Genomic DNA, 14,298 nt, shown 5'->3' with positions numbered 1-14,298 from the left:
CGGGTTCTCGCTTGTGGCCGGGCCAGCGCGGGAGCCTCCGGGGTGCGGGGGGGCGTGTACATGGGGTGCGCAGCTGTACGTGTGTGTGCGCGTGCATGGGGGCGTGCACCCGCGTCTGTGTGTGTACGCGTGCATGCATGGGTTGCACACCCGCGTCTCCGCGTTTGTGTGTGCATGCATTGTGGGGGTGCACCCATTTTTTGTGTGTGTGTGTGTGTGTGTGTGTGCGCGCACACATGAGGGTGTACACCCACTTCATGTGTACTCTTGCAATTGCATGGGGAAGGACACGTGTGTGTGTGTGTGTGTACGCGCATGCATGCATGGGGGTGTAGAGGCACGGGTGCGTGTGTGTGCGCATGCATGGGGGCATACAGGCATATGTATGTGTGTGTGCAGGTGCACATACATGTGTGGGTGTTTCGTGTGCATGTTGTGGGGGGTTTGTGGGTGTGCATGGGAGACGTGCACACCCCCTCATGGGTGTGCATGTGTAGCAAAGCCAGGAGGTGCCTTGACTCGTAACCCCAGTGTTGCCCCCTCCCTTCTGGACCCCCCTAGCCCCGCTGCCACCCTCCCCAGACTGCTCCAGTGCCCCCTCCTCGTCTCCCCACGCTGCCCCCAGGCCTGGCTGTGCCCCGAGGGCACTGGGGGCAGGGAGAGGCCACCGGGCACATCCCAGAGCTGACCCACATGGGGTAGCAGGGTCCCCCCCTGCATGGGGCAGTGCCACCCGGCAGCCCTGGAGATCCAGCTGCAGGCAGTTGCTGTGCCCGTGGCTCAGGCCCCAGCCTCCCACCACCTTCAACCACTGTGCCCTGCCCCTGCCCTTCCCTGTCCCCCCATGCCAGCCGGAGCCTGGACCTCCCTTGCCTCTCTGCCTCTAGTTCAGGGCCAGGGGCTGAGGGAGGTGGCTGTGGGGCTTTGCCAAGGCTTTCTGGCCCCGGAGCCAATGTTTTGTGCCAAGGAAGGTGACTCACTCCTGCCTTTTGGCTCCAGGCGGCGTTGAAACGGATGGGCGGGAATGGAGCTCAATGTGGAAAAAGAATCAGGGGCAGGGCTGCGGGCAGCTCCCCCTTCTTTCTGGGCCTGGTCTCTGTCAGCTCCTCTGCAGTCCTTGGGCTGGGCCTGTCCCCCCCATCCCAGTATGAGATGGATCAGGGACACTGGCTGGACTGGAGCCCAGTGGGGCAGGAAGGGGAGGTGGCAGCTGGAGCTGGGGAGAGAGCCAGGCGGAGCGGGGAGAGCGTGCACAGGGCGCTGGTCGGGCGGGTGGGTTGGCTGTCTCTGTACCATTTCTCTGCACTTTCTCTCCCCTGTCGCGTGTGCATGCGTGTCAGAGGGGGACCGGGATAGGTTGCTCCGTCTGCAACAACTCCCCTGCGGCAGGGGCATGTGCTGGTGGCTACACTGGGGTCAGGATGCCCTTCCCTGCAGGGAAGTGGGCTGAAAGGGTGCAGGGGAAAGCAGGGCATGAACCCACCTGTGCCCGTGGGGAGCAGAGGCCTGGCAGGGGTAGGGGGGTTCATGACAGAGCCACGCTGGGGCAGGGTGAAGGAGGTGGCGGGTGCTCTGTTGTGCTCAGGGCCCTGGTGCTCTGGGCCCTGCTCCATGGCCGGTGCCTGGGGCCGGGGCAGGCTCTGGCACCTGGGCTGGACCAGCCTGGACCCAGCACGGCTCGGGGAGCGCTGGGCCCGGCCACCCATAAGCTCCGGATTTGCAGCCCTGAGCAGCTCTGCTGCAGCCTGTGCCATTGCAGGTGCCTGTGGGAGCTGGAGCCAGCACGCCTGCTCCCTGCCTCTGCTCTCAGCTGTGCTTGACACCAGCACTGGGTGCACAGCGGCAGCCGGAGAACAGCCCAGGGCACTGCCATCCGCTTGGTGACGGTGCGGGGGAAGGTGCCAGTGACGAGGCTGATGCCGCCCCCCACCATACATCCCCCACGCTGCCAGCAACGCCATCTGTGCCCTTCCCACCACAGCCATCTGCTGCCCCCTCCCCCACAGTGCCCAGCGCAGGGAGCTGTCTGTGCAAGCTGCATCTCACTGTGATGGTCTCACGTGGGAGGCAAGAGGTCCCCCAATGCCCCTGGCTCATGCACCCCACTTCCCTGGTCCCCTGCCTTGCCCACACCTCTGCCTTTCCCCTGCAAGCCCATTCAGGGAGACGGGCTCTAAAAACTTGGGTTTGGCCGTGTCCTGAAGGCAAGGGACTCCCACTTTCAAGGTTGCCCCCCACTTCCCCAGGATGGCAGAGCTAAGCAGAGGTGCTAGGGGTGCCTGAGGAGTGGGTATGGGGTGTCCCCCCATCTGGCACTCTGCCCGTGCCCCCCCAGCTGCCCCTCCCGGTCTTTGCAGCTGTGGGTGCTACAGTGGCCCAGTCTGGGCCAGGGATTGCTGGGTGCTCTCTGTCAGGGGAGCTCTGGGTTGAATGGAAGTGGGGGTGGGGGGTTGATCCGTGGCGCAAGGGCATGTCCCCTTGCTCCACGCAGCCACCCTGCCGGCGTGAGCTGCGTGCTGAGCAGCAGCATGTGTGACCTCTGTCCCCGCCAGGCTGCGCCATCCCAGCCCCCCACCCCCCGCTGTGTCCTGACCCAGATTGGAGAGCGTGATCCAGCTGTGCAGCCAGGGGGAGAAAGGGCCTTTGTGCCTCTGTGGGCTGCCCACGGGTCGCCTGCCCGTCGCATAGGGCAGGGGCTGGCAAAGAGGGGAGCACTCGGGAATGGGTGCATGGGCCTGGTACTGCGGGCCCCTGCGTTGCGGAGCTGGGGCCTGGGTTTAGCCACAGCCCTGCGGTGGGTGGGGGCAGCTGGAGATGCAATGCAGGGTGGTGATGGGCTCTCTCAATTCAGGTTTCCCTGCACATGAGGGTTGGCTGGGCTGGGCTGGGTCATGGGGCTAGGGGCCCTGGCATGGCCCTGTAGTCCCACTGGTGCCGGACCCTGGGTGCTGGTACCGCTGCTTGGGTCCCAGGCTGGCAGCCCCATCTAGGTCTGCTGCTCCCGGCTGCTGCCCAGGGACCTGGTCCCAGGGAGGCCTGAGTATTGTCTTTGAGGGCAGGGCCACCTTAACGTCTCAGGGCCTGGGCCCCTACAGGGTGCGGGCATGGAACAGGGTGGGCAGCTGGACTGGCCCTGCCCCAGGGTGCAGCAGGAGAAGGACATGCTTGCAAGGAAAGGTCTAGGGTGACCACAGGGTGCCTCACAGCCCAGCCTGGGCCTCACCTCCTCCCTGCCCCTGCCCCTGCCCCAGGGCTTTTCTGGAAGCTGTTGTATTTTAGAGCTGCCTCAGGGCTGCTCTGCCTTTCCCAGGGCAGTGCTGGCTCCCTCACAGTGCGGAGCAGGGGCAGCAGCGCAGTGGAGACCCCTCCAGCAGGGGTGGGACACCTCCCATCCCTAGAGCTGGACTCCTGGGTTCCCACCTCACTGTGCGTGGGTGGGATGTGGGGCCCAGAGCTGTATGTGGGAATGGGGGGGCGGGTAATGCATGGGCGGACCTGGGGCCAGGCAGTGTATGTGACTGTGAGAGGGGTATGCATGGCTGGGATCCTGGGGGCTGCGTGGCTGGAGTTTAGCAACCCCAGGTGATACGTGGCAGGGGTTGAGCTGCAGGCAGGGAGGGGGCTGTAGAGGTCTGTGGCCCCGGCCTGGTGCAGAGAGCCCCACCCATGCCCCCAAGCCTGACTGCTCTGTCTCCGCAGGGCTGAGCACAGCGCGGGAGGTGCACGTGCCGCCAGGGCCCCTGCTGCGGGTAGAGGGCACAGCTGTGGCCATCCCCTGCCACGTGACAGAGTATGAGGGCTCCACGCTGCAGCACTTCGAGTGGTCCGTGTACCGCTCAGCTGCGCCCACGATTGCCATTGGCATCATCAGCACCAAGGACCCCGCCTTCCCCTACGCCGTCTTCAGCTCCCGCGTGAAGAGCAGTGATGTGGCCATGCAGCGGCTCCGTGGGGACGCCGTGGAGCTGCGCATTGCCCACCTCCAGCCCGAGGATGATGGCATCTACGAGTGTTACACTCCCTCCACCGACTCCCAGTACCACGGCAGCTACAGTAGCAAGGTGGCACTGAAAGGTACGGTTCCCCACACGGGGTGAGGCGAGGCCACCTCCATTCAGGCAGCAATTGCACCCATGCAAAGGTCTGGTCTTGGGTGGATTATTGGTACAGCTGACCCCAGATCACCCCAGGCCACTGGTCCACGACCTCCTCTGTGCCAGGTGCTGTACACACAATCCCTGCCCCAGCCAGGGGTCATTGCTACTGGGTTCAGCTGGCAGCTACCCCACCTCCTGCCTGGGCGGTGCCTGGGATGGATCCTGGTCCCATGACTGCAGCAGCTCCCCCACCCCCACAGAGATGTGTCATGTGCTGAAAGCAAACAGCAGCTGGATGGGAGCTAGCACCAGGCTGGGGGAGGGGGGCAGGCGGCCAGGGGGCAGCCCCTCCAGGGGCATTCTGGGGCTCCCTCCATAGCCCTCTGGCTGAGCCCCTATGCCACAGGCTGCAGGGACCAGTGGGGGGCTCAATGCAGGGCATGCTCTGCCCCAACTCCGGCCATAGTGGGAGTCCAGCTGTGGGTCAGAGGGATAGCAGCGTTGGGGGGTTGCCTGCTGGGACATGACAGGGATGATCTTACCCTGGAGAGGAGAAGACCAGGTTCCTCTTTCCTGTGGCTGAGCTAGTCCTGGGGCCACCCCGGGCTCTTGGGGAACTTCCTTGGGCCTTTCCAGGGGAAGTCTGTCCTGGGTTAGATTGAGTGCCCAGGATCCTGGACTCCTGGGTTCTTTCCTGGGCTCTGGAAGGGGAAGCAGTGTTTAGAGAGGCCAGAGCAGTCTGTTTCCATGTGTGTATGATGTGGGCTGGTGAGCAGGTGTCGAGACTCCTGGGTCCTCTCTCAGGTTCCTGGAGGGGAGCAGGGTCTTGTGAGTCGCAGCAGGAAAGCTAAGAGTCAGGCCTCCTGGGTCCTGTCCCTGGCTCCGTGGGAGGCCTGGGGGCTTGGTGGTTAGATCAGGGTGCTAGGGGACAGGACTCCTGGGTACTCTTGCTGGCGGAGCAAGGCCAGGGGCTTCCCCCCTTCCCAGCTGCCCTCTGACCCCCACTTCTACTCCCCGCAGTGATCTCCGACTCGCTGCGGGTCACGGCCGCCTCCCCCACGCCCCAGCCCCCTCTCCGTGGCCGCATGGCCAGTGCCACCCCACTCCAGCTGAGCCTGATGGAGAGCCAGGAGCTGCGGCTGAGCTGCACAGCGCAGAGCAGGACACAGGAGCACACCCACCTCTCAGTCTCCTTCGGGGTCTCGGCCCCGGGCACACCTGTGGGGCGTCACACGTTGCAGGAGGTGGTGGGCATACGGCGTGACTTCAGCATGGAGCCGGGCAAGGCCTTCGCAGGGCGCTTGGAGGCTGGGGAGCTGGCCCTGGCCAAGCTGGGTGGCGAGCAGTACACACTGGTGCTGGGCCAAGTGCAGCCTGAGGACGCCGGCACCTACCACTGCACAGCCGGCGAGTGGATCCAGGACCCTGATGGCAGCTGGCAGCTCATTGCCGAGAAGCGAGCGGTGCTGGCTGAAGTCACCGTCCAGCCTATCGGTGAGTACTGGGGTGGGGCCAGGAGGCTTGGGCACTGGGACAGGCAGGAAGAATTGGGCAGTGGGGCAGGCAGCTTGTCTGCGCCTCCAGCCCCATCTGAGTGGACCCTGCTACTCTCCCAGGTGGGTTCACAGCTTGCTTTTGATGTGCAGGAAAGGGATCTCTCCATTGCTTCCTGCCTGGAGTGGGTGGGCAGAGGGCTCTGCAGCTGCAGGGCACTTGTGCATGCTCATGCAGGGGATGGCACTGCCTGGGGGGGGGTCTCACTCTCTGCTTTGTCCGGGCTTCCCTGCAGCCAGCCAGCTGAAAGTGTCAGCCAGCCCCACTGAAGTCCGGCTCACCACTGGCGATGCCTTGGAGCTGCTGTGCAACCTCTCGGGGGCCCTGCCCGCCCTGCCTCACGTGGCCTATGCCGTGGCCTGGGAGGTTGGCGAGGAGGGTGGGTCCAAGCGCCTGGTGGCCCAGCTGGACCCTGACGGGACAATGGTGCTAGGGGAGAGCTATGCCAACCGCCGTGTGGGCCGGCGCCACGTTGCACTGCAGAAGCTGGCACCCAACCCTGGTGCCTATCAGCTGCGGGTGGCATCAGCCCAGCCGGATGATGCGGGCATGTACCGCTGCGTGGTTCGGGTGTATGTGCGAGCATCCAGTGTGCCCCTGAAGGAGGTGGCCAGGAGCCAGTCACCTGGGCTGAAGGTGCACATGAAGGCTCAAGGTACGAGACCCTTGGCCCTACCCATCTCCACAAACTTGGGATCCTGTGTGCCAGTGCCCCCTCCTGCTTCCCACACTACTCATGCTGGAGGGGCTGGGACTGGGGTAGAGGGGTCTGCTCCCCCCAAGCCAGCGCACCCACCCTGACCTGCTCCCCTGTTGGAGACAGGCTTGCCCCACTCCCTGCGCTCCCTTTGTGGTGCTCTGACACCTGCTTTCATTCTCCTTTCAGGCGTGGTGCTGGCAGCCAATGCGTGGCTGCCCGCCCCAGCCATCTACCGTGGGGACACAGCCGAGCTGCTCTGCAACGTGTCGTTGGAGTCGCCACAGCCTGTGCACGTGGCCGTGAGCTGGTGGGCAGAGCCGATGCCCATAGCAGAGGGCTCAGAGCCACAAGGCCGCCTGGTAGCTGCTGTGAGCCGTGAGGGCGTGGCCGAGCTGGGCCCACGGCTGGCGGGCGGCCACGTGAGTGTGGACAAGGTGGCTCCCCAGTGCTATCGCCTGCGACTTCACGGCGTGCAGCCCCTCGACCAGGGCCACTACCACTGCACTGCCACCGCCTGGGTGCGCTTACCCGACCGCAGCTGGTACCAGGCGGGCGCTACCCGCTCAGGCCCCATCACTGTCTACCCCTACGCCCTCGGTAAGTGCCCCCTCTGCCCTTGCCCAGTCCCCCCATGTCCCTACACTCTCGGTAAGTGTACCCCCCATGCCTCCCCTACTACCCTGCCCAACCCCCTTTCCCCTGTAGTTCACCAGGGCTGGGTGGAGCTGGACTGTTCCCAGTGGCGGCAAATGACAACAAGGAGCAATGGGCTCCAGTTGTAGCAAGGGAAGTTGAGGTTGGATATTAGGAAAAACTTCCTCATGAGGAGGGTAAGAAAGCACTGGAACAGGTTCCCCAGAAAGGTGGTGGAGTATCCACCCTTGGAGGCGTTTAAGTCCTGTCTAAACAAAGCCTTGGCTGGGATGATGTAGTTGGGGCTGGTCCTGCTTTGAGCAGGGGGTTGGACTATGTGACCTCCTGAAGTCCTTTCCAACCTTCATTTTTTATGATCTCGGCTGCCCCTACTCCCCCACAGTGTTTAACTTCTTCCTCCCCATGCCACGATGGGTCTGACAAGCACCTCTCTCCACCCTGCAGCCATGGACACACTCCTGGTGCCGCTGGTGGCGGGTGTGGTCAGCGCCCTGGTCGTGGGCATCGCCATCCTTGCCACCGTCACCTGCTGCTTCATGAGGCGGCTCCGCAAGAGGTGAACTGGGGCCAGCCTGGGACTCTGGAGGTGAGTGGCCCTGTGCAGTGGAGGAGCACCTGGTGAGCCAGTTCCCACCCTGCCCTGCTTGGGACTCTGTAGCTTGCCAGGCCGGTGCCATCGAGTGGACACTCCAAGAGCGGGGCTCAGCGGACCTGCTCCGATCCAGGCCCCTGGGAGCCAGAAGGAAGTGAGGGGTTGTCACCTGCCCTGAGGCTACAGGCCCTGCTACAGCCGCCTCCCCCCTGCAGTGACCCTCTGTGGGGTCACCGCTTGCTCCCCTGGGTTTGTCATGCCCCGGGGCAGGCAGGGCTACCCTGCTGCGGGGGTCGGGTGCCCAAGGCAGCTGCGTGTCTGCTCCTCTCTACTGGATGGGGCTGATCTGCCCTGTGTGGCACGAGTCCTGTACTGCAGCCAGCCAGCAGAGTCTCCTGGCCTCTGCCAGAGCCAGGCCTGGGCTCCACCCCCCTCCCTCTCTCGGCTGGCTGGGGCTGCTCCAGGTGATGGATTTGTGGTGGAAAATGTGTTTGCTGCCAAGACGACAGCGTTTGCCCGTGACCGTGTTTCCTCCAGCTGCTGTTCCGGTGCAGGGAGTCTCCGGGATGGTTACTGGGGTCAGCCCCGCACCTCCGTGCCCTCCTGGAGCCCTGCCCCGAGCCCGGATCAGGCTCCCAGCAGGCCCAGTGGGGGCTGTGGTTTGCTGTGGGAGGGAGGGGCAGGCAGGCTGAGAGGGAAAGCTGTTTGTGGGAGAGCTGGACAGGAGCCTGACAGCCAGGCAGGCTGCGTTGCTGCTTCCTTCCTGGAAATGTTGACTGCAGGGCAGAGCCCACCACGTCAGCACGTGGCCCTGCATGGGGCGACCGCAGGACCAACCAGGAGGCCAGATGCTCGCTGCCCCAGCTGTCTCGAGCTCATTGCTGGCCCTGACCCCCTGCCTTTATCTCCTTCTGTAGGCTCCTGCTTCACCTCGATCTTCATCCCTTCCACACAACTGCAACCTCCCAGCTGGTGCCCCAGCATCCCCACCCCCAGCTTCTCCCCAGGAAGAACCAGTCCAGGACCTTTTTGGACCAAACTCAACCTGGCGGGATGGACCCAGGGCTACTCGTCCTGGCAGCAAGCTGCTGCCTCGGTCTGGGGTTACAGGGGGGGATGCGAAGGGCAGGGGCACGGCCCCATCTCCTGGCCTGGCTGCTCTCCTGGATCCTTGGACCAGGCCTGCATGTCCCAGGGTGGGGGATGGAGGCTGTCCCCCCTCCACGTTCCCAGCACTGCTAAGGACTCTGCACCCCCTTCCCCCTGTGCCCTCTGTCCTGCCCCTTCCACCCACTCAGTATTTGGCCCCATGTGGGCCCTTTGGTTCTGTCCTGTGCAATCCACACTCTTGTGATCCTTTATCTCTGCAGGATACCCCCCCCTATCCTTACCCCCGTGCCCGGGGAGAGGCTCAGCACCTTGCTCACAGCACATCCCACAGCTGGAGGCCTGTTGGGGTGCCCTGGCTTGGATAAGAAGCGATGCAGGCATCGTGCACATAGGGGGTAACAACCTACTAATGCAACCTGCTGAGGGAGCTCCCCTTTATGCGGAGCAGCAGCGATCTTGGGGCTGAAGGTCCAGGGGGTCCCCCTTTGCTTCTAGCCTGCACGGTAGGCATGAGAGAGTGGAGGAGAGAGTGAAGTGCCAAAGAGTTCAGGCTCCATCCTCCAGGTGCGGCGTGTGGTCCACAGGGCCCCGCAGCCAGTGGCCCAGCATGGCCGGCTGCCCTGACCTGTGCAGCTTGCGGGGGAATGTGCTGGCTCCACATCCCCCCACCACATGTGGAGGGGCCTGGATCCCAGCCAGGGCCCTAGTGTTGCTCCTTCTGGCCGGGAAGGGAGTGACTGACAACTCCCAGGGAAGCTGCGGCTGCGCTCGGGGCCGGGAAGACAGTGCCGGTGCCCAGCAGGCCAACACAGTGCCAATAAACCTGCAGAGAGGCCCCCGGACTGTGGCTCTTCCTCTCCAACCGCCCACCCCAAATAACCTAGGGGAGGGAATCTCGCTCTCGGAGAATGGCTGGGGCTGACGTCGCAGCGCTGTCCTGCGTGAGTGCGGGCGCTGTTCCTCTTTGTGCCAGTGGAGATGGCCAGGTGTGGCCCTGGGGTGGCTGGGAAAGCCTCCACCCGCTGGCGTGGCCTCCATCTGCTCAGGGCCAGACACAGGAGCCCCATCTGGTAGGCACAACTCAAACAGCCTGGCCCAGCCATGCTCATCACTGCACCAATTTGCATCTCCGGGTTTCCAGCCACCGGCCCTGAGCGATCTGGCCCTGGTGCAATGCACTTGGCCCCTCCCGGCAACCTTTCCATGGGGACAGGAGAGTGGCCTGTGCCAGACGGGAGCCCCCAGGGGGATGGGATCCCATCTACCTGAGGTCTAATGATGCAGGGGGCCTGTGAAATCTCCACAGCGCGCCCCAGGTTTATGCATGTGCTCAGCAGGGCCGGGCGATATTGAGGGCACGTGCATTTTGCTCCTGGGTGATGGCTATGAGGCTGTGGGGGCACCCAGGCCCTTCTGCTTGGTCAGCACAGCTGTACTAGCGTCTTTCACCTTCAGCGTTTGTCACCTTTTGAGTCCTGGCACCACTGGCTCTGGCCTGGTCCCTTGGAGGCCCTGGGGAGAGGCTGGGACGGGTGTGCTGTTGCAGGTGGCTCTTGTCCCAGCCAAGAGGGGAGAAGGGGGAGTAGTAGGCACGCACATGTAGATTGTAAGCAAGGCCTTTTCCCTTGGCCTGGCTGAGTGGGGTTGGGGCACTGGCACTGCCAGCTGGCCTGGCTGCAGTCCCTGTGGCCGCTGAAGCCGAGTCCTGCTTGCTGCTCCTGGGTTCCCCACCAGCTCCCAGGTGTCACGGGCTGCCTTCGAGGACCAGTGGGTGCAGCCTGGGGGGCTCTGCTCAGTGTCCCCGTCAGGAGCACTCATTTTCACATTTTAACTCTCTGACCCTCACATCCCTCCTGTCCTGTTTTTTGCCTTTGTTGTCCCAAGAATTTAGTTCCACTCATCCATTAGCCCCCATACAGTAAGGGTTACTAGTTAGCCAGGTGGGCCTTAGAGCTCATGGTAATTTAATGGACAGATAGACAGGTGTCATGGGGCTGGAACTGGGCCACCAGCCATGGGCAGCAGGGCTGAAGGGAGCCGGGGCCAGGACAGCCCTGCACTGAGCGAGCAGGAGGCAGGGATCCCGTCCACCAGCCCTAGCAGCAACCGCCTGCAGGAGATGTGCTGCTCTGGACAGCACCAGGCCTGGCCCAGCCTCCCCTCCATGTCCGCTGCTGGGCAGAAACAGGTGGTGCCACCTGGCACTGTGCTGGCCCCGGCTCTGGCAAGGCTGGAGAGCCCGTGCAGGGGCCATGTGAGCAAGTGCTGGGCAGAGTCTGCTGCGGCCCCCTGGAGCTGGCCAGTAGGATGCCCCCAGCACTGGCCAGACCCTGCATCAGCTGCAGGGCAGGGCAGGACAGGTTGCGCTTTGGGGCCATGGGCTGGGTCCAGCCTGCTGTCTCTCCCCTGCCTTGCCCCGGGCCAGCTGCTGGAAAGCAAGACGGTGCTGCTAGCTGAGCCGGAGCTGCCTGTGGTGGAGAGGGGAATCTGAGACTGCCGGCTGTTTTGTTTGGCTCTGGCTGGAGCCTGGAGCAAGCCAGCACTGAACATCAAAGAGGCCCGGTCAGCAGGAGCTGCCGGCTGCATGCCATGTGCTGTCCTGTGAGTCACGGCCAGCGGGCCAGGCAGTGCCAGGGCACTGGGCAGAAAGATAGTTGGGCGGCAGTCAGGGGCACTGTCCCCAGGCCTCAGTGCTGACCCCAGGGCAGTCCTTGGGCAGCAGCAGCCACAATGCCCCAGCCTGGCCCTGGTACTGGGGGTTGCTATCTCTCAGCTGCCCTTGGTCATGGCCTGGCCCCTGTCCCTTGGGAGCTGGGAGAAGGATAGCTGCCATGTCCAAGCTAAAGGATCCCAGCACTCGTTGGCATGGGGCTGGCTGCACTGATGCCAGAACCAGCATGGCAGGTCCAGGGCCTAGAAGGGTCGTGCAGGGCAGTGGGGTGAGCTGCTGTCCTAGTCCGTCCATCAGCAGGGTCCTGGCAGGCTGGGGGTGGTTTGAAGGGTGATGCCAAGAAGCTCCATGTCCTCGGAGAACTGCACAACAGCTCTGAGCATGCCCTGCAGCTCCCGGCTGCACCAAACATGCCGTGCTTAAAGATCCAAGCTGCTGCAGTGCAAAGGCCGTCCCTTTATTACCGCACAGAGCGGCATGTGTCCAGTGCATCCATCTGGCTGCCCACCTGGACCCAGGGCCACCCCCTCCCAGAGACACAGCAGTGCAGGGGTGGGCTGGGGTGAGCAGGGGGATGCTGTGCCAGGCCTGTGCCTGGGGGTGTCCATCTGCTGTGTCCCTGGGCAGGGGCCTGCTCTGGGGCACAAGCTCCTGCTGCAGCTGGACACAGTGTTGGCTTCACCACTGACCTCTCTTTCCCAGCCAGGGGCATGTCCCATGGGATCACTGCAGTTAGTCCTGTTCACCCTTTTTCTGCCCCAGCTCAACCACGGCACCCGTCACTGGTATCTCAGCCCATGGCAAAGGGAGGCAGCAATGGTGGGGGCAGGTAGGGTCCCCAGGGCCTGGCTCCTCTTTACCACTGACTGTCCTGAGCCCCTGGGCATGTCCCCCGCCCCCTAGGCTGCATGGAGATGGGGGCACAGGCCAGCATGGGGGTTAGCTGTGCTCTCTGCTCTCTACATGCTCAGTGCTGCACAAGCGCTGAGGCAGCGCCCATCCTTGACTGCCAGAGGCCAGGGCAGTGGCCACAGGACCCAGGAGTCTGGGTTGCAAGGCCGGTCCTCCCACATTGCCGTGTCCCATCATGCCTCCTCCCTGCTGTTTGTGCCCCCTCCCGTGCCACGCTTCTCCGCCCGCTTGCACTGTCCAAGCACGTGCGTGCCCTGCGGGTCTCCGGCCTCCCATGCGCTTCCTGTTTGCTCTGCAGAAAGATGAGCCGTGGGGGGAGGCATCAAAGGGATAAAGGCTGAAATGTGCTTTCCAGACCCCTGCAGCCAGCATGCTGGAAACAGTGCTCCCCCGCCAACGGCCCAGCAGGACCAAAGTGCCCCTGCCCCATGCATAGCCCCTGCCACACCCCGCCAACCCCAGGCCTACAGAGCCACACTCCCCACTGCTCCCTCCCAGCCTGCAGGACCGCACCGGCCCTGCCCTGGCTCAGCCCTGGGGTTCTTTCCAAGTGTTTCTTCCCCTTTGCAGTGTTGGGGGCACCTGAAGCCGGAGCCGTTTGTGCTGATCCCAGCCTGGGGCATGGTGCAGCATAGCCAGGGCTTGGCCAGCATCTCCTCCTCCCCCAGCTCACACACGCGTGCACGCACATATGCACATACATGAACACACACAAACACATGCAGCACCCCCCACGGCCCCATGCTTCACTGTATCAGATAGTTAGCAGGTACATTCAGTGCTTATTCCAGTCTTTTTTTTCCCCTTACACACACAAGCACACACAGTTACACGTCCCATCCCCCCTGCCCCCCCCACCCCCACACACACACAAGTACTTCAGTGTGTCAGTCAGCTGATACATTCAGTGCTTATCCTGGATCCTCATCTCCCCATCCCACACACACAAATGCGTGCGTGCGCACACACATACATGGCTACACATACACCCAAGTGCTTCACTGTATCTGACAGTCAGCTGGTACATTCAGTGCTTATCTTGGCTCCTTGTCTCCCCCTCACACACGCCCAAGGCCAAGCACACACACGCACGTGCACACAAATGCACAGACTGCAGCGTGCGCAGTAGAGTAGCACTCCCGCCCTGCAAGTTCCCCGCTGTGCCCTTTGGCAGTGTGAGCCACGGCCCCCTCCCCCTGTCGAGGGGCTGATGATGACTGCAAGACCGATGCAGCGGTGGTCCGGTGGAGCTGCTCCGAGGTCCAGGCAGAGGGCGGCCGTGCTGGGGGCACAATGGGCCAGGCCAGGGGTTCCCAGGCTGACAGCAGTGCTCACCCCAACCATGCCACAAGGCCCCCCCGAGCCAAGCACAGGCCCTGCCCTGTGAGTGATAACAGCTCCAACCCTCCTGCTTTTCCCAGGTGCTGCACCCCACAGCTGGCTGCACTTCAGAGGCAGGGGCATGTGCACCAGGGAGGTCCAAAGAGATGGCGGAAAGAAGACCTAGAGAGAAATCTGAACCCAGATGGAGCTGGAGATCCCCCCCAGCGATGGGGATGGGGGACACAAAAGAGAAATGCTCCAAAGGGACCAGGCCAGGGGCAGCTGGGTCAGGCCAGAGACCCAGGGAGGGAACCCCAGCGGGGCACTCAGACCTGGGTCACGATCCAGCTCAGGGGCCTCTAAGAAAGAGGGGAGCAGAGAAGGGCTCTGGGAGGGGGAAGGGGGCTAGGACCTGAGTGGCACAGCCAGCTTAGTGGACCACATATGTCCGCAGACCCCTCCCCAGCCCTGGGGGTCGCAGCAGTGCCAGGGCCCTCCTCTGTGTCCCTGCTGCGCTCGGGATCAGGGGTTGTGCTCCGGCCTGCTCGGGGCCATCCGCACACCCGCCAAGGGGACAGGCACTGCTCCACACCTCACTCAGACTGAGCCCCAGCCTCCAGAGGGCATCAGCAGCCACAGAAATGCAGCCACTTTTGGGGTGGAGCATAGCGAAGGCCAAGAGACG

At 63.6% G+C, this 14,298-nt stretch overlaps 1 protein-coding gene across 1 annotated transcript; it reads left to right on the top strand.

Annotated features, from left to right (window-relative positions):
• Positions 1 to 3,527: 3,527 nt before the first annotated feature.
• IGSF8 (immunoglobulin superfamily member 8) lies at positions 3,528 to 9,542 on the top strand (the record flags this gene model as incomplete). The annotated part of the gene is made up of 6 exons (XM_006032753.3): positions 3,528 to 4,074; positions 5,118 to 5,591; positions 5,887 to 6,306; positions 6,538 to 6,948; positions 7,450 to 7,591; positions 8,515 to 9,542. Coding segments are annotated over 5 exons (1,968 nt in total), but the record flags the coding sequence as incomplete, so codon positions are not given.
• Positions 9,543 to 14,298: the final 4,756 nt, after the last annotated feature.

This window comes from Alligator sinensis, unplaced genomic scaffold, assembly GCF_000455745.1.
Source record: "Alligator sinensis unplaced genomic scaffold, ASM45574v1 scaffold463_1, whole genome shotgun sequence".
NCBI classification, from domain to species: domain Eukaryota; kingdom Metazoa; phylum Chordata; order Crocodylia; family Alligatoridae; genus Alligator; species Alligator sinensis.
This window is presented reverse-complemented; position numbering and strand designations above follow the sequence as displayed.